General features: G+C 44.5%; 1 protein-coding gene across 1 annotated transcript in view; it reads left to right on the plus strand.

The window, feature by feature from the left end:
• Positions 1–22,882, plus strand: part of LOC119649382 — a 47,684-nt gene extending 24,802 nt beyond the window's left edge. The window contains exons 9-18 of the mRNA XM_038051500.1: positions 7,338–7,567; positions 7,620–7,800; positions 7,860–7,924; positions 8,012–8,182; positions 8,336–8,446; positions 8,532–8,623; positions 21,750–21,895; positions 21,959–22,047; positions 22,416–22,547; positions 22,621–22,882. Of these exons, the coding sequence (XP_037907428.1) occupies positions 7,338–7,567; positions 7,620–7,800; positions 7,860–7,924; positions 8,012–8,182; positions 8,336–8,446; positions 8,532–8,623; positions 21,750–21,895; positions 21,959–22,047; positions 22,416–22,547; positions 22,621–22,785 (1,382 nt within the window). The 3' untranslated portion in view covers positions 22,786–22,882. The remainder of the gene's footprint in view (positions 1–7,337; positions 7,568–7,619; positions 7,801–7,859; positions 7,925–8,011; positions 8,183–8,335; positions 8,447–8,531; positions 8,624–21,749; positions 21,896–21,958; positions 22,048–22,415; positions 22,548–22,620) is intronic.
• The last annotated feature ends 3,171 nt before the right edge of the window (positions 22,883–26,053 follow it).

Consider the following 26,053-nt stretch of genomic DNA (forward strand, 5'->3'; position numbering starts at 1 on the left):
TGCCTGCAGTGCGGCGTGGTGTTGTTGATGCCGCCGCCTCTGCCCCCATCGACTTTCGGTCACCAGTTTCCCCGATGACTTCAAGTCGAACACGCTCCCTGATGGTGGCTGGGATTGTGTCGCTGCGAGTAATAAAGCGGTACTGGTCTGCGACTCGCTGCACAGTCACGTGCGCGAATTGCGGGAAACGCTCGACGAATCTCTGGTGCAACAAGGGGCGGTAAGATGTTGTACCCGCCCCCGCCGTTTATTTCGTAGTAGGAGCGGATGATGAAGAGGTTCATTTCTTCAGTCCATTTCATCCGCTTCCTACGCGAACCTGCAGAAGTGGTCGTCGCAGATTGTGGCGAAACAGCTGCAGCAGGCGGAGCTGTGCTCCTGGTCGTCGTGGCGCCTAGACGTCGAACCGCCCCACGACTAGCGGTTTCGACGCCGTGCTGTCCATTACGAGAGCCCGACCCAGTCACTAAGTCAGACGACTCCCGCCGGTTATCCATACCGGACCTCAAATTTCTCCTTCTTCTCATTGTTGGTGGTGCATTTTATCCCTAGCTGCCAGGTGTGTAGATAGCTTCCTTAGTGAGTAATCTGCAAGACTGCAAAGTTCCTGCACTTTCCTCACCTACCCCCTGAGACGCTGCGGTGGCGTACAACCATTCAGACTGAAGCTATCCATCCCTCCTCCTTTCACAACCGGGCTTGGGACCGGCTTCGGCGGAGATTATTTTGTTTTATTTGTTTTTTCTTGTCATTATTTTGATTGGTTTCCGTAGAATTTATTTTTCTTATTTTCACAAGATTTATTTTTATCATGTTTAACTTTTTTTTGCTTATTTCATATTTTGTTAATTATCATTTACCTTTTGTCATCCTTTCGTTTCTTTTGAATTAGAATATACTGAATCATGAATTATAATTAAAATTTCTTTAATTTGAGGACTCCCTTCATTTCTCCGTCTCCTTAGCCCCGCAAAACTCATACAACTAGGGACATCTTCCAAAATTTCAAAGTAGGGCGGGAACCTCAGAATGCGTACCTCACAAAACATCTGAGGCATGGGAAACATGGATCGAGGATATGATCTGTCGTGGATCGACCTTTTCGATCGCGGAATTCGGGTCTGTAAATCCTCGCACGCGGTCAACCCGTTTTTTATGTTATTTTCAGGTTTGGCTCCCGTGTTTCTATTTCGTTAAGTGCACGCGAATTTCCATGTTTGAGTATTTTTCAGGATCGAATGCGGACCCACACACCGTCAAGTACATGTGAATTTTTGGAAAAATGACTTTTGAGTGATCGAAGCGCTCAAAGGAAACTCCCACATCCCCAAGCCTGGCTAGCACAGTGGCGTGCAGACACGTGTCGACAGAGCACTTCAGTGGAGTTTCAAAATTTGTAAGCAGACCTTCACGGTCAATTTCGCCATATTTTTAGATTTTCGGGATAGCTCATTCCTCTTGGTCGTCTCGCAATATTAATTTTCACTACATAAAATATTATTATATTTTGAAAATTTGTTGCAAAAATCCCCTTGAAGTTCATCTTAGCACCATGAAATTTAGTAACAGGCTACAACATAGAGTATAATTCTGTCAAGTTTGATGGAATTAGCACTATTACTAACAAAGTTATAATAGATCAAAATTGTCGCCCCTTTGCAAATTCAAGACTTTGAATGTCAATATCGTCCGAATGTGGCTATTCTTACATACTAGATGCATATATTACGTGCTAGGTACTAATGGGACAAATCATCATAATCAACGGCGCAACAACCGGTATCCGGTCTAGGCCTGCCTTAATAAGGAACTCCAGACATCCCGGTTTTGCGCCGAGGTCCACCGATTCGATATCCCTAAAAGCTGTCTGGCGTCCTGACCTAAGCCATCGCTCCATCTTAGGCAGGGTCTGCCTCGTCTTCTTTTTTTACCATAAATATTGCCCTTATAGACTTTCCGGACAGGATCATCCCCATCCATACGGATTAAGTGACCCGCCCACCGTAACCTATTGAGCCGGATTTTATCCACAACCATCATGGTATCACTTATGGGACAAATGCACACTCAAATGTCCTTATAAAAGAAAGACACAAAACCTTTCAAACCTAAAGTGTCCAGCTTCCGATTTCTCGACTTGTTTATGTGTAGGGCAGATAATGTCTTGTTGCCAGTCGTCAGGGATTGATTCGCATAATTGGTCACCTCCATATTGAAACAATTCGGCTGTAATTCCATCGGTTCCTGGCGACTTATGATTTTTAAGCCGATGAATTGCAAGGACTGTTTCTTGTATACTTGATGGTGGCAGTATTTGTCCGTCGTCTTGCGTTGGCGAGACCTCCAACTCACCAACATTTTGGTTGCTCAACAGTTCAACAAAATACTAATGTATAAGGCATCCTGCTGACTTGTTGGAAAAACTTCCGCGCCTGGGGTGGTTGCTCCCTATATTTTTCGAGTTCACAGAACTGTTGGTTCTCGCAGGCTTCTTTTTCCGTCTGTGAAGTCCCTTCTCCACCCGACGGAGTTCGGGATAAGTCCCTGCAGGTGTTCGCGTTCTTTGAGAATGTAACATTACTCGGTATGCTACATTCTTTCGTTCGGTTGCTGTCGTAAATTTGTCGACCTCCTCCGCGCAAACCAGGTGCTTCCAACAACCATTTCGTGTGACACTGCTAATTGAATAATCTGCAGTCCGTTATCATTTGCATTTTAATGTAAACTATGGAAGTCAACGTATGGCTCGAATACGGGTTCCGTCCCTACTTGGCTGTTAAAATCTTCAAGAATGGTTTTGATATCATCCCTGGGAGAGGCTTCGAGGGTTCGTTTCACTGCCTCGTAGAAGGTCCCCTTCTCCGACTCTGCAGTCTCCACTATAAGTCATGGTTTCTAGTACAAGAAGCTGTTTGGAACTAAGGCTCCTAGTTCTCCTAGTTCCTAGTTTAAAATACACATACGTGCCTTATGCTAATTGAAGTTTAATCTTGAATTAATCAATATTTACCCAAGATTGCTAATAAACCTTGACGTCTTTTTTAGGGAATTGCAGCAGTGAAATATTAATCTTATTGTCAGCACTATGTTGAGTAAACGTAACATATTCGATAGTTAACCATGGTACCGAACATACATATATGTATGTATCAACTAATTACAAGATTGGAAGGAATGGGGGGGGGAGGGGGGTGAATCAACGGACACAAAAAGGAAAGTTAGTAGCCTAAATGGATAAATGTGCGGTTAGATAATTTTTATGGAAATTCTCATAATTAAACCTCCAAACCCACGCTAACATAAATCGGTAAATGTGCTTCTCTTACGGTGTTATCTCTCATCCCTCAATTTATTTCAATCAAGGAAGCGTTGCGAAAATCTCATTTATGAGATTTAATTAAGCAAAGGGTGATTAATGTTATGTGCCCCTTTTCTAGTTGAATATTTCTCAATATTTGAGTATTTCAGTATTTAATTTGATTGCAGTTTGGGCTATAATTTTTTGAAAAAAAAATACAGTGACATTAGTTCAATAGCCCTGGCCACTAGCTTCCTGTATTTATAATACTGTTATAGCCGAGTGAATGAGTACCTGAGTCAAATCAGGGTGGTAATGACGGGCGAATGCAATGCTGACTACATTGCCTCCTACAGTCTTGAATGAAGTGCTCTAACACGCTTCAAGGCCCAGATCCCAGAATGTCGCGCCAACGATTATTATTATTAATTATAAGATGTTGTGAAGTCGGCAAGGAGTACAAGAAATTGGAAATGGAATAATATAAATGATAAAAAATGTTACAAACAATGGAATGAACACCTTCAACTTTCTTCACAAGATAATATTGAAGCAAAAACGGATCGAATGGAATTTACTCGTTCCGTGCTTTGGCGTTAAAATCAGCGCAATATTATGAGGCATGTGACGGTAAAGAATTATTTCTTTCTTGTCAGCCGAAAAATGCGAGATGCTATTTTTTTAAAATTTATAGTTGCTGGATTGGTGGTGAAATCCTTTAAGAGCATCACTTTTGTTTAGCGAACTAACAATCCAAGACTCGGAAGCGCCATTGTTTCTTCGTTTGTCCGGTTGTTTTCATAATATCAATTCAATCCGAAGAGTCTTCTTTGTGGATGATGGATAGTAGTCATCACTTGACCGAAGAGATTGAATCAGGTAGGATTTAGCATGTTGACGTTATCCCAGTGGTGCTACAAGCACACTTGTGATATTTGTGATAAGGAGTTTGACTCAGCCTTCTCTATTATTTGAGTTTTTTGGAGTAGGCTAGGTGAATGCGTTCACGCAGGGATTGTTGAAGTCCCGCAATAGTATGTCGTCATCGCAGAACTAGCCGGGGACCGTTTGACACATTACTTCGGACTAGTCTTCCCGGTCTCCCGCCCTCCCGAGTTCAATCTTCTTCGCAATAAGAAGAGCCCGAACATAATGCACAAAATGACTCCAGCTGCTAGCTCTCCTCAGCATCTCTCTGACAATGTTGTTTGGAGAGAGCTCTCCTGTGTCTGCTTAAAACTGCTGACAAGAGCCGTTCTATCTTTCATAAGAGAAAAAGTTATGTTCAGCGTCGTCCGCCGCTCCATTGTAGATCACATTTTTGCCATGCATGCCATGCATTTTTGACATCAAGCGTTATGAGGAGCACTATCCGTCGAGATCGGCGGTTGTGCGCCCTGGCACGATGAACCGTATCCACGACCTCCATAACAGCATCGTTCTGACCCCGAACAGCGTCGAGGATAAGTCCTTATAACGCGAATCGTTTCAGCGAGTCTACTCCTGATGAGCTTTTCGAGCACTTTTGGGGCCGTGTCAAGCTTACATAACGGTCGGTATGCAGACGGTAGGTCTGTTTCTCCTTTTCCCTTCCTAATCAGCGCGAGTCTCGCTACTTCCCAGTGACAAGGAAAAGTGCCCCTTTCAAGCAAGCGTTGAACGCCCCGAGCAGCAGGTCTGGCCATTTGCGTAACACAAATTTGTAAACTGTGCTTCTTCGAGCTCTCTTATTGTGAAAAGGGGGCGATCTTCTGCGCCTTACGCGCTATCGACATCAACCCATAAAAGATGCCTGGGGAATAATGCCCATACATTGTGGTCCATCTAGTCGGTACTTAGTATGCAGGGTTTCCGCAGTATCCACGGGTCCTCATTCACCTCATTGACCAAGTTCCGGCAAATCCTCCAGTCAATAGAAAGCTTGTCACAGCTGGGGCTGCAACGCTACCACCTCCCGAAGCGCTCTCCAGCGCAGCTCTGCCTGTTCCAAAATGTTCGACGAATTTCCCGATGTTTACTCTAGGGAGCAGCGGAAGTGCCGGGTTGGTGCACGCTGGCAAGCAGCGTCAGCCATTTCGAACGCGAGGTACTGGTGATCACTTACCGAGAAGTCTTCCAGGACACGCGTCCACCGATGGTACCAGCGATTCCGACGCAAAAGTGATGTCAGGCATACTTACTTCGCAGTCTGTGCGCCGAAACGTTGGAGTGGATCCATGCCCAAAACGGCGTCCTCGAGAGCATCAAGCCGGCGCCGAAAATCCAGCATCGTCCCATTCGGCGGCAGATAAACGCTTAACAAACGTTCTGCCTAAACACCGAACCCAGACAAACCCATTCCCTCGGCTTTGGGCAAGAAGACGAAGTCGAACGTCGTCCTGAACCCACATGGTAGCGGTATTCGATAAGTCGAGATGCCATGACGTCGGGTCCCTATTCGGTATTGCTCGCTAATTAGCACTAGATCAACCTTTACATCTGCAGCAAACTGCACTAGCAGCCGGTGAGTGGTTGCACTCCGATGCATGTTAATTTGTACGATGCGGATCATGCTATTCGCACCCTGGCACACTGTCCCGAACCCGCAGTGTATGAGACACTCTCACAAGGCGCGTTATGATCCTAACAGAGAACTCAGCTTTCGCTTTCATGACCGCATCTCCGGTATGCTGTCCTCCTGTCTTTTCCCTTGGAAGTTGCTGAAGTGTGTCCATAGTCCAGCTTGTAGCACTTCCTGGGGATTATCTGCATAGGCATAGTACCCATTCAATTCTTATTTTCCTGCTGTTTAGGAGTTTCCTTGCATAATGCTCGGGGCTTCCACCGCAGTTAGTTTTGGCCTGGAGCATTTACATAGGTGATACCTATCCAGGCATTGGTTACCCCTGGATGTTCACGCTTTATGCCCTCCACTTCGACCTTTTCAATAAGTGAGTCAAGATCTCGGATTTCTAGAGAGGCACATAGGCTCTAGACTAGAAACTCTCTCCCAGTAACCCCTTGACCGCATCGCAAAACGTACTGTTGCTAGTCGTCTTCGGGCCTAGTTCGCAGAAGATTTCGTCACCTTCGTTTTCCATATGGAATACACCCGTTGTCCCGTTGTCTTCGGGTCTCATCCTGTAGCGGATTTCACCAAGGACTTCCACAAAAGTCGTGCCTTCCATCGGCTTAATGAGCAGAGCCAACGATCTAGTCCTTTCTGTTACTGGTTTTTGGTTTGTAGCCTCCTTGTCTTTCGACAGACGGGTCGCTGGCGGTGTAGCTAGCTGTTTCCTTTTATCCTTCTTCGCCTTCTTTTTTGGGCCTGGATAAAGTCTCCTTCAGGCACGTCTTCCTCGCTCCGTTTTTTCCCCAATTCGCTTTATAGTGGGCTATCTGCGATCCATTTGGAACCTGCAGTGTTCCAGCAATTTCTGCTTTCCACGCGTCTCTCGCTGCTCTACACTTTTGCCTACAGAAAGAGATGCGGTCAAGTAGTTCCTCGATCCCATGCCACAACTGGAAGTTTCCTCAAGTTCCTCTGAACGAACGTTGCCGGCCGAATACGCTTCACCACAGCCGCGTATTTCCTGGTAAGCCCCTCCTCTTCGGCTCTAGCTAGGACGGTTGACTGCATTTCTACTCGGTTCGAGTCCGAATCCGCCTGCTCATTACTCGAATGATCTAAAAATAGCGCCTGAAAAGTATTTCACTTCCTGTACGTCTCCTGTCTACTCATTGTGGAGTATAGTTACAGTCTCTTCCTTCTTTTTGTTATTCCTTCCTCATTTTATTTCCAATGGGACTGTGCTCCAGGCTCATTACCATCGTACTTAATAATGTATAAACTGTATAAGCTTCCTGCAGAGAGGCAAGTACAAAGGCAAATACAAACGATTTATGGTGACCGGGTTCCGAACTTGAGGAAGTGACATCGAGAGCCTAACGCTCAACTAATTCAACTATCACATTTTTTTGCATTTCTTCTATATGGAAACTATTAAAATTAATTGAATAGGTAAGGGAGACAAGTAAATTAGCACTTTCCGGTTTTCAGAGCACTTCCGGTACCTATCATCAATTTACGAAGAGCTAGCAAAAAATATCGGCAATGCTTTAGTCATAATGGGTACAATCAATCCAAGCACGGAACAAATAACTGCTCTTCTTAAGCTCTTAAGTGTTCTCATACAGGAAAGACAGTTGACCGAGGAATTTTCAGAAATTATTAAGTCGTTTCTGTTTGACTCCATTTGCGGACCTTTACTCAGTCGATATAATGGCAAAGTAAGACAACATTCCTAAGAAAACATTATCGCAACAATGACTTCCGTTGCAGAAAAAAGTGATACCCAATATCCCACAACCGGAAGTTTCATTATATATTCGCACGCTGGGAATTCTGGCAGACCTTTCATCATGGAGCGCCGACTACTCTTGGAAATCTGGACTAGACAACCTAATGAAGTCTTCAGTGATTCAATTTGTTATTGCTAAAGCGATGCTTTCCGAGGATGCAGGTCTGCATATGTGGCTTTCAGTTTGTAATTTAATTTTAAAGCTCCGTTTGCCCTCACAGAGACGTGCTCCCTTGTTTTCCGATTGGCCAAAGTAAGCACATTTCCCGTTCGAGAGACTTCAGAGGTAAGACGCAAACACGTCCACACATAGACATCAGGTCGATAGTTAGGTTAATTGAAATTCACATTTTGCATTTTACTCTGCTTTCAGAAAATAGTCAAACAAGGCCCCATCCTAATAGCTCGCTCCAGCGCAGCGGATTCCCTTCAGGAGCCTTCGTGTACCGTGGACCCACTGGCGAATAATTTGACCAGCTTCCGTACCGAGCAACGGGTCAATGAACTGATTGACAAGATTACTGAGGCGCAAAAAGCTAACCAGGTTCTCATATCCAGACCTTTTTATCTGCATCCTTAATTGAATTCTGTTAACAATGAGCACTTGTGTGTGCACACAAGCCCTCTCATGAATTCTGTATTAATCAAACTGATCAGAGTCAATGTTTTGATAAAGGAATCCTTCCCCCTGCAATAGATCGGAAACGTTCTGATGTCAGATATCATGGAACTGTTCGAGTACAAGATAACAATGTGTACAAACGAAGAAAGGGATTTGCTGTCGAAGTTGGATGAATGCAATGCTCAGGTAAAGGTCACAACTTCAATTAATGTGAATTGCGATTATGCTGATACGATATGTCTACGGAAGTGTATGGGGATGTTATTTCTAGGTTACGAGCCTGTCGCATAAACTCACCCTGTTGTCGGCAGAAGTCTCCCGGTATCAAAGTCAAAATTTCATGCTGCAGATGAATATCGATAGGTAAGGAAAATGGTAATGGTAAAAGATGAGTTGAAAGCGAAAATAGGATGAGGTGCTTGTGGGAATCTAATATGCGAGTAGGTTTCGAGTAATCTAGCGCACATGAGGCGTATTCCGTCTTTTATTGTTTCTATTTACCATATCGCTTGGTAATAATACAAAGGCTTTGTGTAATGTTCTCGTAGATGTTATACACATTCAATGAGTGGTTAGTTTAGCCAGAATTTTTATCGTTTACAATTCTATTTGCAGATTTAAAGATTTTGTGTAGAACGATGGAAGGTGGAAAACTTCAAAAACTGCCATTGTCTGTTAGCTTATAGTTATGTGGTACTTTTACCCAGTAAAACCACCTCCTTCTACCCTCCCCACGGGACTCCCATATAGCATTATGTCGCAGAGCTGGTTCGAAATTTATGCTGACCTCCTGTCCACGTTGGTATTGGTCGTTCGTTCCTCCCTCCGAATGACATCTTCCTACCTACCTTTCCGATTTCAGTCCATAACGCCTCTGATTTCAATACATGCTCCATGATCAGTTCCGGTGTTAAGGGCTGCCCGTTTGTACCTTCCAATAGGGCCCGCTAAACTGTGAGCGTCGGCTATTGAAATAAAGAGTCACTTTCGGGCGCTTTGGAGCATATGGGGAACCTTCATGCCAACATGGGTAGAGGTGTGCTCTATAACCCTTACGCCCGCTCATAAGCTGTATTATGTCGATCCACCTCCGAATATCCTACAAGACTCAGTGGGCGTTTTTCTGTTTCGCTGGACCCCTCCTGCTATTCAGCGATAGTTTTACTACATGCGATCCCCCACCGACGGGCGGAACATTCACCAATTAATTCACCAATATCAATCGAAATCATCCTTGCTATTAGGCGGGCTTTCGGAGTGCATTTATGAATTACGAAGCTCTTTATTTTCCGGTGTATCCGCCGCGCTGGGGCTGCATACATTAGAGTCGAATTGACTACCGTTGAAAACATGACTCGACGGCTCGGTTTTGGGCCACCTATTTTTGGTTTGCAGCATAATCCACATGTTATTTAAAATTTCACATCTGATCGATTAATATGCCTAAATACCTGGAAGGTAGAGAAGTTTCTGTTCCAACTTTGATCTTGAAAGGAACTATATAACAAATGTCACTCCTGTGCCGTCCGTGAGTCTGTCCTGTATGGTGTATGGTGTCTAGCTGAATGGTTCGGGTGTTCCGAGCTGGTTTATCCCTTTTCCATGGATAGTGAACGAATCCTCTTTACCGGTAGTTTCGGGACATCTTCCTTTTTAAGGTTTTGTTTGTAAAACAAAACCTTATTAAAATCGGTTTACTGTCTGTCTGTCTGTCCGTCTGTCTGTCTGTCCGTCTGTCTGTCTGTCTGTCTGTCTTTTTTTTTTTTTTTGAGGAGGTGGAAATCTTCAAAAGACACTGGTCTGGACACACCAGCGTGTGGGATTTTTACCCACTAAAACCACCCCCGACTCCCTCCCTGCCCCGCGGAACCACCATCAGGTATTACATCACGGGGCGGAGTCAGCTCACTCTAGCTTAATCCCATTTCTTCTATACGCGGCGCACGTGACCGCGTTTTTCTTTTTTCCTCTGCCTTTCGCAATTTATCTTGAATTGATGCGATCATGGAGTTGACCGCATCCCAATTCTCTTGATGTGCTAGCATTTTCGGCACCAGATTTTCTGGTACCAGCACCTCTCCTAGAGTCTCCTCTAGGTTCCTCCTTTCTTCCACAAATCTCGGACAGTGGAAGAATACATGCTCTGGGTCCTCTGGGACTCCATCGCAATTTGGACAGTCGGGTGAGGTCTCCAATTTAAACCTGTGAAGGTATTGGAGATATCCTCCATGTCCCGTGAGAAACTGGGTGAGATTATAATTAATCTCACCGTGTCGTCTCTCCAACCACTCCTTGATGGCAGGAATGAGCCTGTGAGTCCACCGACCCTTTCCCGAGCGTTCCCACCGCTCTTGCCATCTATTTATGGATCTCTCCCTCTCAGCCTTCTTCGCCTGCAATAAGGGAGAGGTTGGTTTCGCATGGTATATATTCGCCATCTCATCTGCCAAGATGTCAATGGGCATCATTCCAGAGATGACGAATGCTGCATCATCTGAGACAGTCCTGAAGGCAGAGCATACCCTCAGAGCTGTCCTCCTGTAGACTGCATTCAGTTTGCTAGTGTTAACTGACATCCGCAATGCCTCGCTCCAAACTGGGGTCGCATACAGCATGATTGAGGTCACCACCCTGGCTATAAGCAACCTAGAGGTATGCCGTGGCCCTCCCACGTTCGGCATCATCCTGGCCAGGGCCATACTGGCAGTGGATGATTTATCACAAACATACTGTACGTGTTGCTTATAGCTGAGCTTCCTGTCTATCACCACCCCCAAGTATTTGATGGCCGGCTTGGAAGTGATGATATGATTCCCGACTCTAACACAGGCGTAATTTCTCTTCCGGCGCTTCGTGATGAGGACCGCTTCTGTTTTTTCCTCCGCAAGCGTCAGACCAGAGCTCTCCAACCAGCATTTGACAGCACTGATTGCCTCGCTTGAGTATAACTCAGCATCTTCGAGATGCTTTGCGACAACAACCAGTGCAATGTCGTCAGCGTAACCCACCACTGTGGCTTCCTCCGGAAGGGGAAGATTAAGTACATCGTTGTACATGATGTTCCACAGTAGTGGGCCCAATACGGAGCCCTGCGGGACACCCGCGGAAACGACGTACTCCTGCGGGCCGTCATCAGTGTCGTACCAGAGCCTCCTTTCAGTTAAATAACTATCGACAATTGCGGCGAGGTAGGCGGGAATACCAACCTTCGCTAGGGATTTCCGGATTAGATTCCAATTGGCCGAATTGAATGCATTTTTCACGTCCAGGGTTACTACCACGCAATATTTGCTGGTACTACCCTTTCCGTGGATTGCATCTTCGGCCAAGCCAGTAACCAATTTGATGGCATCAATGGTTGATCTGGCTTTACGGAATCCATATTGCCGATCTGAAAGACCGCCTTGGCTCTCAACTACTGGGAGTAATCTATTATAGATTACCCGCTCTAGCATTTTCCCCACCGTGTCCAAAAGACATATGGGTCGGTATGAGGATGGTTCACCTGGAGGTTTACCAGGCTTAGGCAGAAGCACCAACTTCTGCCGCTTCCATACCGCTGGAAATATTCCCTCGGACATGCACGCTTCGAACAACTCAGCAAACATGTCCGGCCTGGATTTCACGGCAAGCTTAAGGGCCTTATTCGGTACTCCGTCCAGACCCGGTGCTTTATTGTCTCCTATTCTTCCGCAGATCTCCAGGAGCTCGTCTCTGGTGACTGGCGGGATTGCCGTCACATTCAGAGGTGGTTGGAATGTGTCGGTGTTCTCCTCTTGCTGGGGGAATAACCCCTGGATGATTTTCAACAAGAGGGCGGGGCACGTGATCTGCGGAGACGAACGGCCTCTAAATCGTCCCATCACGATTCCATAAGCTCTCCCCCACGGATTTACGTCCGCTTCTGAGCAGAGCTCCCTAAAGCATTTCCTCTTGCTTCGCTGGATGGCGAGCTTGAGGGTTTTGCGGGCTACCTTGTAGGCGCACTCTTTCTGCTCTTGATCGACTCTACCTACCGCCCTCTGAGCCGCTCTTCTCGCTCGGTGGCAGGCTGATCGAAGGCCGGTCAGTTCATCACTCCACCAGTAGTTTGGTCTTCTACGGGGGAATGCGCACCTCCTAGGCATGGACGCGTCACATGCTTTGACGATGCATTGAGCCAGATGGACAGCTCTTTCCGTAGAGGCGCCTGCTATATCAGGTTGATCCAACCACACCTCTAAGAAGCTCTGCTCATCCAAAGATTTTGCAGACCAGCCTGAAATCTTTTTCGGTTTCGGGCATGATAGCTCATTGCCCTCAGGTTCGACACATGTCTCAAAGAAAACTGCCTGGTGATCGCTGTGGGTGTAGCGTTCGCTGACGCACCAGGACATACCACGCGCCAGCGAAGGGCTGACAAAGGTCAGGTCTACAACCGAGCCTGATCCCCCTTTCTGGAAGGTGTTTACAGCACCTTCGTTAGCCAAAACTATGTCCATCTGCGCAAAAGCTTCTAATAAACTGCGCCCCCTAGCATTTGATTCCCTACTACCCCACTCTAGGGCCCAAGCATTGAAATCACCAGCAATCACCTTTGGACTTCGTCCTTTCGCGTCGAGAACAAGATTATCAAGCATTTGCTCGAATTCAGACAGTGTCAAACTTGGCGGGGCGTAGCAGCTGTATACATATACACCACTTATTTTCGCCCACACGAAGCCACTGCCTGCCTGACTTGCAGTACATTGTATGGCCTGTCGACCGCAAGCCCATATCGCCGCTCCACCAGTCGAATCTTTGACCCATATGCCACCATGACGGTGTCTATACGGTTCGCTTATGATGGCGATTTCCATCTCAGATTCGAACGTGGCCTGCTCAAGTAAATCCTGAGCGACCCTGCAATGATTCAGATTTATTTGAATAAACCTCATTTTCTCATTGCAGTGAGCGCCTTCCTAAATTCTGGACATTTACCACTCCCGGCAATATGCCGGTTATCCTGTCCCTCTTTTACTTCGCACAATAGGCACTTGGGGTCCCTATTGCACTCTCTGGCAATATGGCCTTTCTCCCCACACCTTCTGCATCGATCGGATCGATCAATGCTGCTGGTGCATGCCTTCGCGAAGTGTCCAAACATGAGGCATTTAAAGCACCTCTTCAGTGAAATTTGTTCCCTTAAACGGCAGACAACCCATCCAATCCGAACCCTTCCGGCAGCCAATAACATCTGTGCTGCCTCCGCTGGTACTCGTATTGTGGCTGTTTGAGTACCACCATAGGCTTTTCGTAAGCCCACAATAGACTCCTCGGTGAGTTCTTTCAACTTGAATTGCTCCTTCAGAGCAATACAAATTTCTTCTTTCGATGTTACTTCATCGAGATCCTTATATTGAAGGTAGATCTCATGTTTTTGGGCACGCACTGCGGCATTCTCCCCAAGTGAGTTTTTCACTTGAGTGCGAAAGTCATCAGTTTTGCTCACACTGGATCTTTTCAGCTCGAACATGAGATCCCCTTTCTGGGTTCTTCGGATTCGGTTTACATTTCCGCTCAGATCTTTTAGGTCGGGATCCGCTTTGACCTTTTTGAGTATCTCCGCGTAGGACAGATTGCCCTTACTGGAGATAACAATTACATCTGGACGAGTTCGCACTTTTGCCTTTCGTTCCGCTTTTTTGTTGGTAACTTTAGTCCATCCATCGTTTTCGCTGGTCTTAGGCTTCGCAACGCTGGTCGAGTTTCCTAGATTCGCTGTACGGTTTCCTCCTTCTGGCCTGTTGGTGTTGGTTTTCCGGATGTCCTGTCCGCCTTTTTTTCTCTTAGGCGCCTGCTGATTACTTAAAGGATCCCCCTCTTTTTCACGTACTCGCTTATTTCGCTGGGATTCGATGGTAGTACGGTTAGGCGTCACTTGGGTCGCTTGTGATACTGTTGGCACAGCGGGGTTCGGCGTGTTCCTATTATTCTTTTCCTCCATCTGGGATCTATTATAGAGAACTCTAATAGCCCTCACCATATTCTTTATGGCTTGGTGCACGTTGTGCTTGTCCTTGATAAACTCGGACAGCTCAACTATTTTTGCCCCAAGCTGGGTGAAGGGTAATTCCTCCGGATCGGGACTCTGCTCCCTATAAGTCTCGGCAGGGTTACTTCTTTTACATGGCCCTTCACTTTTGGCCTGTACTTTATCCTTCATCGTCTTTGGCATTGGTGGAGATCTTAAAGTTGATGAGCTTCTTTTGAATGGATCTCTTCCTTGTTCCTGGAGCACCTCCTGCTGTCGAGCATCTTGAACATGTGCGGTGGGTGTTGTCACGGTTTTTGTTGTCCAAAAAGCTGCTTTTAGTTCATCTTTGTTTGGTCTTGTTATTGGTGTTCTCGGTAAAGTCGTACTTCGCTTGAATACTTCCTTCTCCAGATCCAAATCACTTGTAGCATTATATGCCAAGGTGGCCAAGTTGTCCACCACCGAGGCACTGCGGTCGAGGGATATCGACGACCGGGAGCCCGCTTGCTCACTCCCAAAAGCCGCCGGTACTGGGGTTCCGAGCCCCTGCACCGTAAGTTTCCTCCTTCTCTCGTCTTCCATGGTGGTTTTATGTTCTGGGTATCCTTCCCATAGCCATTTTGGTCCGCGCACCAGAGATGAGCAAACACTAGCCCATGCACAATCAAAAAAGAAAAGTGCATGAACACATATTTACACATCAATAGGTATGCCCCTATCCGCCAGCTGGGGTCGCGCCTGATGGGAGATCTGGCCACTCCTCACAGGTCTGTCTGTCTGTCTGTCTGTCTGTCTGTCTGTCTGTCCGTCACACGCATCTTTCTCAGAGACGGTTGTAGCGATTGACACCAAATTTGGTAGAAAGGTGGGAACTGTGAACGCTCACGCATATAGTGAGTTACATCCTTTTACGACGAATTTAAGGGGGGTCCCCATACATGCAAAGGGAGGGTGTAAATTTTTTTTTCCTCAAATATAGTCATATGGGGTATCAAATTAAAGGTCTCGATTAGTACTTTTCGAAGCCAGTCTTAGTTTTGACATTTATTGAAAAGGTGGGGGGTGCGGGGGGTTGAAAGTGGTCATTTTTTTAACGAACCCATTCTCAGAAACTACCCAACCAAAAAATCTGAAAAAAATCAGGGGGCTGTCACTATATGGTGCCTAGGCTCCGAAATACCCTCCATACCGATACCTGTTCAAACAAAGTTAATAATAGTACATTACTATAATTTTTAGTAATTGACAGGAAAACCCACCTTAAGTTCACCCTAGAATCACAAAACAATATAGGCTACAGCATAGGGCATGATCCTGCCAAATTTGGTGAAAATCGCACTATTACTAACAAAGTAATACTAGGTCAAAGCTGTCGCTTCTCTGCAAATTCGAGACTATGAATGTCAATATCACTTGAAAGCGGCTATTTTCACATAATATATGCATATTTTACGTGCTACATGCTAATGGGACAAACGCGCACCCAAATCTCTTTATAAAAGAAATACACAAAACCTTTCATACCTGAAGCGTCTAGCTTCCGGTTTCCCGACTTGTTTATTATTATTCTGTTAAGGAAGCTGCACTGCGTCCTTAAAGAACTATTGTGCTTCTTTTACTGATTATAGTGTATCAGCATGTCATGCAAGTCTATAACCGTTAGGAAATTTAACTGATTCCCTGCTTCCATATATTTCAACTTTGCATCTGGTATTAAGCGTTTACTCAGGTGCCTCGACCCACTTTGCACAAGTGCCAGACACCGAACCAGAACGTGTATAGTTTTTTTTTTCGACACACCCTGCACATAACCTGCAGGCTAGATGTCCGTAGATTCCCTAGGTGATAGCTTAGGCTTAAACAGTCCTTTGTGCGCTGGGTTCGTATTCCCCAGTAGGCACCCTGCACTGCTTCATTCCTGGTGCGCTCGCCTAGTATATCTCCCTCAACTGTTCCTCTTCATTTTTTGATGTTATAGCCATGAACCCGATTCCACAGAAGGGTTCCGGTCCGTATAAAGGCGTCTCTGCTCTCATTGCCTTTCAACCCAAAATGGCCTGAAATCCAAAGTGTAGTATCCAGATTTGATTGTGTGAGCCGAATGCATTCAGTCTCCCAAGGAATTCCCGTACAAGTTTAGAGTTCACCTGGTTGGATCTAGCTGTCTTGATCGCCGCTTGGCTGTCGGTCAGAATAGCATTATTCTGCACCCTGTTGTTCCTTTCGAAGTAGAGGGAGGTACACCCGCTATTATTTATATTACCGTTTGGAATATGCCAGTGTGCTTACCCATCAATTTCCAGTACATATTCCTTGGACAAACGACCCCGGCGTCCGCTCCCTCTGCTGCGATGAATCCGCCACTGTACCAAGTAATTAGTTGCTGGTTTAAAACGTATGTTTGTTTGTGTGGCTGATACTCCCACCATCCTGAAGTTTGTCCACCTTGGCTCCATCTGTATGTACATATGGAGAGGAGTAAATCGCAGAAGGAACTCCAGGGATGTCGTTGCCTATGTCCTCATTGTCCCATTAATACACACGAAAACCAGTCTTTGGAGTTTGTGTAACTCCCTGGCTTGTGCGTTGACTTCCGTTCTTTCTGCCTAGATTACCGTCTCATAGGTAATCATGGGCCTTACTATTGGCGTATATATCCAAAGTAGTATCTTCGGGGTGCAACCCCATTACTTCCTGCTATGGACCTGCAAGTTATCAGAGCCCTCGTAGTTTTCCGACTGGTGTTTCGGATATGCGTCTTCCAGAGTAATTTTTAGTCTAGCGTAATTCCAAAATATTTTATCTCTGTTGCCCTTTTCACCTTCATTTAATGTATGGCTGTCAAGTGATCAAGGTTACATTTCCTAGTCAATGGTACTATTATGGTTTTGACCTAATTGTTGCGCAGTCCCGCCTTAATCCAGTCACCCTTAATCCAGTTTCCATTCTATCACATATAGTGTCCTCATATTTGCCGCTACAGATTAAACCATCGTGGTCAGCATAACCCTGTATTCCAGTATTTGTTAGCTGGACCGGGGGTTTATCAGCTACGACACTCCACATAAGCGGTGATAGTGCCCGCCCTATGGACAATCTTGAGTAGTCTTCATGACAATAGAATTTGTAACTGCCGGATGCTTCTATTCCAGGGAGTTCTCCACACCCTTCTTCAGGGTATCTTATATCTCTGTGTGCGATGTGCTATCAAATGCTCCTTCCATATTCAAAACTGCTATTTCTTTTATTTTTATGGCATCCCGTAATACATCCGCTAGCTAGTACAAAGCAGTTTCTAGCGGATTACTCTTTAGGACGTTAGTTCTAATATAGTTGCCTATGACCTTATTCACCGTTATGAGTACGAACGATGTTATTAAAATTGGTATAAAACATTTAGGGTGAAAAAGATTATCTTTACCTGCTTTTGGAATACAGACCAGTTTTGCCCTTTGTATATATCCTTCTTCTTCTTATTCTTCAGTCTTTGTCCCGTTCACAAGCAGGGTCGGCTCATCGTGATCGGTTCCACAATTTGGCTCTATCGAATGCCTGATCTGGGCGCAACCTCGAGGCTCTTAAATTCCCGTACCAGGGCTGTAATGCCCTTTCCGCCTTTAGAAGAGACTCTAAGATGACGTCTAGGCGTCTATGGAGTACCCAAGCTTCCGAGCATACCTCTTTTGCTAGTTTCCAGTTTTCCTTTCTTCCCCTTTTATTCGCTGTTCGGATGCCAGGCAGAATATTGTCGCCTGCCGCTGGACCTATGTCAGTTCCTGGTTTCTTTTGCGCGATTGAAGTGTTTTGGTAACACTATTCTCATTCTGACTAGGTTCCTATTCCACCAGGGTATATCCCTTAGTGGGATAGCTAGCCTCATTTGCTTCATGAGTCACTGACTTGTTGAAGTCTTCCAGCATTGCTCCCAGCTTTAGTTTCCTAATAATATCACCGCTGTTTTGTACGTCAATCATGTTATTGCTCAGGTGTCCTGCATAGAAGTCCCAATCCGTTCCCCTGTGATTTTTTATTATTTTTTTTATTTCGGACTTGCCCGCAATATCGAGTTTGACTATTTGATCCAACAACATAGGGCTTACCTGATTCGTTACTCTTATCTTTGATTAGTGTCACTTCTTCACCTGACTCCGTAATGGACGTTGGTAGCAGCCGGTAAGAACTGGTAGCGCTTTCCTCACATAGAGCTTCACCATTGTAACGACTAACTCCGGTGGGACCCGGATGTCACCACCGGCAATTATCCCGATGCCATGACTGCTTCTCAAGTTCACCACTTGGCTTGCAATGAAAACTGGACCGTCATAGAATCTCCGAGCAGTAAATCTGAAGGACATATATATTTTAAATTACGGTCAAGAACGATGCAGGCTTTTCGTTTTCCGTAAGATGAGTCAGAAATCACCTGCATCCTCCTAGCAGGCCACCAATGCACCTAGGGAGCAGCTAGGATCCTTGAGCCCGCATTCTCTAAATATTTCTTTTGGAGGTTGCCCTTACAATCAGTGCAGACGTAGCTTTTGCATGGAGGAAGTTTAAGCTATCTTAATGCTGGCCATTGACTCAGTTAGAGTTTGGAGCTCTTCTCGGCTGTCAGAGTATCACGCTTCTCCTCCGACATGTGCTTTTCTACAAATCGCCGCCCACCCTTAGCCCTTGAAGATCCAGGTCTAAGTCCCCCTGTTTCTCCTTTTCACTAGACAGTAGGTCTACTTCCGCCCTTGATCCTATCGTTTCATCCTCTATGCCTCTGGGATTCTTTCGGGGTATATATTGATCCCAGACGTGCTTTGGTTTGAGCAGTGGCCTTTATTGGTTGCAATGCTTACATTAGGCAAATGTTGACCTTGGCTCTACTGGTTGACGCCCAGCTTCTGGCTTTTTCATTGTAGTGAACTGGCTCTCAGGGTTCCAGAAATGGTCCTATGTGTGGTAGGAATGTGTGATTCCCTTGTTTGTTCTTGTTTTTTTAGTATTTTTCATTGGTATTCATTTGGATCCCATGAGTATGGGGGTTAGGAAGCCGGCCGTACCATAGGCCCGCGTAATACGGTAAGGTTACATTTATTTAGTTAAAACTTAGTTTATATTTAATGGCAAATAATTTATTTACATTAATTCATTCATATTTAATAACAATTCATTAATTTGTTTATATTGTATTTTACTTCGTAGTGAGTTTAATTTACAAACCATTAAAATTAAAAAGAATGAACTTCATCGTCCCTATTTCTTTACTTTTCACGGTAGACTACTCTCGGTTGCTCCACCGACATCGTGGAACCTGCTACCAACAGGTAGGCGAGTCAGGCGGGTTAGTTTCGATTCGATGAGCACGAACGAATCTCCACTAATCGACTCCACACTACACGCCACCATACTTACGGACTGAGGCAACCAGGTATTAGTGAGGCTCCGCGGCGAATACGGTCAGTTACCCCCGACTGCAAACTATCCAATTGACACAGTTAGTATGCCACTCAGGATTGAAGGAAGTGTATTTCGACTCTTAAGTCTAAATCCGTAGTGTTCTATTAATGATAGGGTGACCGCATGTGGGGTATCATCACCCACTGATGGTCTTGGTAGACGAGCAGCTTGACTCTTGGGTAGTCACGTATTACCCTCGAAGAGGGTAAGTTGACTCACAACTACATATCACTCTCAGAGAATGTCTCTCCCTGAAAGTGATATGTGAATTGGTTCCCGTGTCCGCATATCCTGCAGTCCACTGCTTGGTCGCGAAAATTTCCACATAGTTGTCGTTCATCTTTGGGAAAAAATGCAAAAATTTCAACCAAAGTTCGCCAACCATTTCTGTACGGATGTTTCATTCGTGAACGAAGACTGGAACAAAATTTTCCCCATAACCTCTCTACTTAAGCGCATATACAATTACGGATCGCATCAAGGGGCGCGTATTCTAACTTAAAATCACTGCAAGAGAAACAACGATCTCGAGGGAACATCTTAAGCTGGTGCACACCGCCAACCCAGGAATACCTGAATCATTAGACTTATCAATATTCAGGAAACAAAGTTCAAATACATCTACCGTGGCGGAATCATCAAAATATACCCTAGCCTGAGAGAGACGCCAGCTTCTCAGAACTGTCATTCGACAGCACGGACGACACCAACAGGGAGTATTGTGGGATAGAAACCTTGCTCTACATCTTGGCAGTTTCGCCATCACAAAGTGCGCTATTGAGTTGAAATTATTTTCTGTATCGCCGGGTCCAACTACTACTCTATGTTGGCGCTCTTGGGACTCTCAGCGAAAGCTTTATTGGATCAGGACATTTTGTTTTTCAGATTTTTTGTGAAACAAAACCCCGATAAAATTGATTCAATGTCTGTCTGCCTATCTGTCTGCCTGCCGCGCCCGATTTACTTGGAAATAGCTGAACCAGTTGTCATGAAATTTGGGGAGAACGTTTGGTACATTAAACGGATGGCCTCATTTTGCACTGGATTTCAGTGGGAACTCCTCATACATGCGAAAGGGGGTGCCCATTTTTTTTACAGAATATGGTCAAGCGGGGTATCGTAGAAAAGGACTCGATTAGTACTTTTCAAAACCGGTTGAAAATATATTTTTGATGGGTGAAAAATAAGAGAGTGAGAATACAAAATTTGTGCCCCATAAAGGTCTCCAATCCAATCGATAAATCTGAAAAAACGCAATGATGCATCCATACGAAATATAGTTCCATTTGGATATCTGCTAAAAAAAAATTAAGAATTGCATGTCATCATATTTTAGAAATTTACCCAAGAACCCCACTCATATTCATCCTAAGATGCAGGCATTTTCGTAAGTAATAATGTAATACACAATTTTGGAAAGTTTGCAAGAAATCCAACTATTTGTTCACGCGTTCATCTGAGGTAGTGTCTGTCACGTCTTCTTTTCCTACCATAGATATTGCCCTTATCGACTTTCCGGGGTGGAACATCCTCAACCAAATGGATTAAAAGATAAGGGGAAGGGATATCATTCGTCCTCTTTAACCTTGATCTGGAAAAAGTGATCCGCGATGCAATTGTAAATGCGGGAGGCACCATTCTCTACAGGTCCACTCAAATCGTGGCCTCTGCAGACGATATTGACATTATGGGAAAAACAACCCAATGTGTTCATCTCTGAGTGAAATTTGGAGAGGATTTAAATCATTTACATCAACATTGTGAATTTCTTTTTCCAGTGTCAGGTTAAATGCAAGATAGGGCATCCCCTTGTTTTTAGACGGTTGTTGATGCTGAATGGTTTCGAGAGTTATCCTGCTGCTTTTATCTGGTTTCGCGCATGAGGCAAAGCAGCCTAGTCAGTCTTATCAATTTCGTTGGGATGAAAAAAATTAAATTGAAGCTAAATATCTTATTTACTTCTCCTGTGCATTCACAGCTTTTCACCATAAAATATGATATTTTTAAACCCTAAATAATAAATATTTTCGCATTGTTTAAGTTTAGATTACAAGAAACAGCCCAAAACCAAATTGAGGAAAACAAACGCCTGAAGAAGATTTTAGATAATTACGAAATGTCTTTGAATGAAGAGAGCTCCAACCAAATTGAACTAATTACACAAATTGAACACAAGGACTCTGAAATTCACGGTAAGACAGCGATGATAGGAAAACGAAAAGTGATTAATCAGAATAAAATATCGTTTCATAAAGCCTTGAACAATCAATTAACCCAAGCTGGGAGGAAACTGGAGGAGCACGAAGATGAATTACGACGGTTACAGAAGCTCATTGCATTTGAGGTAAAGATACTCATTCAGATGTTTGGGTTACAGGAGAGAAATGGAAATGGTTTTTATTCTGCCACTTTAATCAAGGATGCTCCGTGTGTAAAAATAGTGGAATCATGAAATTATGACTAGGTCACCCACAATTGCTTGTATTTGTGAAGGTCAGCATATTTTGCTGTGGAATATTTGATCATCAAACTGTAGGTCTATTCGATGTTATTCTGAGCGGCTACCTTCTTACCAAGTGCTTGAATGAGTAGAAATAAATTGCCACCCATCTAATCTGCACCCACATCGATACTATCGTACATTGAAAACACACATTTATTCACAGATACATTTTCCCATGTTATTTTAACCAATTGATTTCAATTAATCAGCGTCACCAAACCACCGAATTGGAGCAACGTGTAAAAAATCTCGAAATCCTCAACGCCGAGCTCCAGGCCAGAATAGCACAACAGGACCAGAACATCCGAGATAATACTGAAGAAATATTGTTATTGGAGAAGGTACGTACTGCAGATGAGAATACGATTAAGAGCTCCGACAAATCCTTTTTCGTTGCTTGCTTTTCGGTTCTAGGAAAACTCTGCACTGGAAGACCAGGTGAAACAAACGGAGTGGGCACTCCAGGAGAAAACCAATCTATTAGAGCACTACGCTCAGGACTTACGGGATGTTGAAGAGATGCGAACTCGAGTTGTATCCATTATGAAACGAGAGTCTGCCGTCATGAGACAGGATTAGATTAAAATAATTTGTATTTTCAGAATGTTTTGAATTTTTTTATACTAGCGAATGTTGTCTGTTGTATCTTGTATTTTGGAAATAAATTATTGATTTAATGCCCAATGAACAACTAAGAAATGATACGCCTTGAGCTGACTTTATAGCTCCTGTTCGCCAACTGACTTTATTAATCAAATACACATAAAACTATGTAGAATATAATTCTAGTGTTGATTCAAGTAAATTAGGGTCTGGAACAGGTACTACTGAACTTGAAATTTTCTTGGAAAACAGCAACAAAACAGAAGTCTGGTGAATTGAGCATTAAATATAGATAATGTGTAGGTGTGCATGAGGTGGGGGAAAAGCAAAGCCCCTCCGAGCACTCAAATATTATGGGTCTGTTGTACTTGATTCACCCATCTAACGTATTGACATTATGTTTCGCACGATTTCCGTTAGTGAATGCGATGCTAGCCGCTGCACCAAAAATCTGATGTTTGATCACTATAGAATGTATACGTATCATCTTGTTCTGAACATAATGTTCAGCTAGTGAGTTATGACTGGTCAGATTGCCCAAAAAATCTTTGCAAATCTTCTCCATCTGGCTTTTCGACAGCATACATACACCTTGCAGTATGTTTCCCTGGTTTAGACAGGAAAAGTATGGTGTGTTTAGCAGCATTTAGGCTTTGCCATCTCTCATTATAGGAAGCTTGTCCGCACTCCTTAAAAGCAACATTACTCGATGGCACTGACACTCTAATTATTGGTTCCGCTTATTTCCTTCTACGCCACAGTACTAAGAGTGGTTCTGTTGTATCTACAAATAGAGTTCAATCGGTTTCTACATTCCTAAACTGTTTTTGAAGTGATCAAAGGATTGATCAACGCACTCAATAATAATAATAATCGTTGGCGCGTGTTAGAGCACTTTATACAAGACCGAAACGGTATACTACAGGATTACAGTACCCCATAGGAGGCAATGGGGTCAGCATTGTGCGCCACCGAAGATTATTATCCTGATTTTAGTTAGGTACTGGTACTGGTATCCGACGTCAAATGGCGATACAAATCCCCCTGTCACCAGTGAGATTTAAACCGGGACCTTCCGTACGACAGTTTTGTGCTTTAACCACTCAGCTACCCGGTCACAACGCTCTCAATGTAATTTGAATATCGCTACAGTTTGCGACGCCTCTGCCCACTTCACCCTTCCAATCTCAATGCGAATGAGTGCTAGGCCTGTGCGCCAACTAAGTTCGTCGTTTGAGATAGTGGCAAGCCAACGTACTCCAATGACGCAACGCAGTCACGAAAGCGTGGAGTTGATATATGCATATATAGAGCAACACAGAAAAACAACCAGATGTCATCAGTGTCATCGTCCAGGTCTTTATGGAAAGACATTGTTGAACTCATCTTCGTCCTCACGTCACCGACAAAAAAAGGAAATAATATCGGTGGCAATATGCAACCTTGGTGGACTCCGCTTTGGAAGTCAAAATCCTCCGAGATTTTATCTCTGTGCAGGACGTGACATTTTGCGCCATCGTATGTTGCTCTGATAATGGTTGTTTATTTTTGTTAGCCCTAACTCAATAGAGCATCCCAAATACACTATCGAGCAGGTGACTCAGCGCACTGTTCAAAAAAGATCGTAGACTGTTGATGTGGTCAATGCAAGAGGATCCCGAGTGGAAAGCAGCCTGCTTATTGCCAATAAAGTTTTTGGGACTTTCTCTGATGCGTTGTAGGATTATTTTAAGTATTACCTTTGCGACGGGAGCGAGCATGCTAAAATCTCTCCAATTGTCACATTTAAGCCGGATCACCTTCTTTGGGAACTTCTTCCACTATATGGGAAAGGCCTCTGATTCCCAAAGCCGCCTGTACGAGTAGAAATTGTGGATCTGCAGCCACTGCAGCGATGAATAACTGTGCGAGGAGACCTTCAATATTCCACTATGCTAAATCCGAACTGATCTCTCTTGATGGCAGGTCCCGAGATAGGCCCATATGATGCGATCGAATGTTAGGGCATTCACCTCAGTAGACCCGGCAGGACGGTTCGAGAAATCTTGACGGTTCGGGGATCTTGACGCATGGACGCATCAGGACGTAAGTAAGTTAGTTCGAGCAAAATAAATACGTATATGCACGTTAAATATTGGCACAAATATTCACATGATATGATACCTGCGCTCTGCAAGAAACCAGATCATCTGGTGCCAAAAGATGCGACTTAGAACGCGAACGCGGCAAAAAGGGCTATAAAATTCTCTATTTTCGTAGCTTACACTCTCAATACGGTGTTGGCATTTCCATCTCAGAGGGTTTCCGTGATGCCATTAAAGAAGTCGAACAATGTGATGACCGGCTGAGGAAGCTCACCATTACATCAGCCGATTGCACTACTCACTTCATCACCGCGTACACACCACAGGTAGGTCGACCTGATGCCGAGAAAGGTGCCTTTTGGCAATTTCTCGATCATAATACCTTCAAAGTGCTTGCTAATGACCATGTCATCATTGCCGGCGACCTTAATGCTCATGCGGGTGAAAAGGCAGATTGTAACAGGTCCAATACGGAACGGGTTTGGGGAGTACTATGAGATTGGCGAGTGTATAGTGGATTTTGCGGACACCTATGACCTTGTACTTATGAACACATGGTTCATCAAACGATAGTCTCATCTTCCTACACTTTATAGTGGGAATAGTAAAACGCAAATCGACTACATTCTCATACGATGGCGACATTTTGCCACTGTCACTGATTGCAAAGTCGTTCCTTATGAGACCATTGCATCCCATCATCGGCCGTTGATTGCCGTCCTGCGAATCAAGCCACTGATAAAACAGCGTTCGGAATGCACTGGCCCGCGGCGCATTAAATTGTTTCATGAGAAGAAAGAAGAAATAATCTCACATTTGCGATTGCCGACCATTACGAACGTGGAAGCACCCTCTAACCAAATGAAAGACGCGATCCACAAAGTGGCCTCACATCTGATCATCTGATATGCTCTACGCAACCCTCGGGGTCAACAAGATAAGTAAGTGTTTCATGAACCGATGTACTTGGCTTTGGAGTAACGATGTTGAAATAATCGTCCGTGAATAGAAACGCCTCTACCCCAAGTTTCCCGACGATAAAATGCTCGCCAATTGGTAAATTTATTAGAATGCTAACCGGGAAGCCCAGAGAGCGATCGTTTGCACCTGGTCCATTACAAATATCTTTATGATAAACTGGACATTCGGGATGGCGAGAA

This window comes from Hermetia illucens, chromosome 2 (genome assembly GCF_905115235.1).
Source record: "Hermetia illucens chromosome 2, iHerIll2.2.curated.20191125, whole genome shotgun sequence".
Taxonomy (NCBI): Eukaryota; Metazoa; Arthropoda; class Insecta; order Diptera; family Stratiomyidae; genus Hermetia; species Hermetia illucens.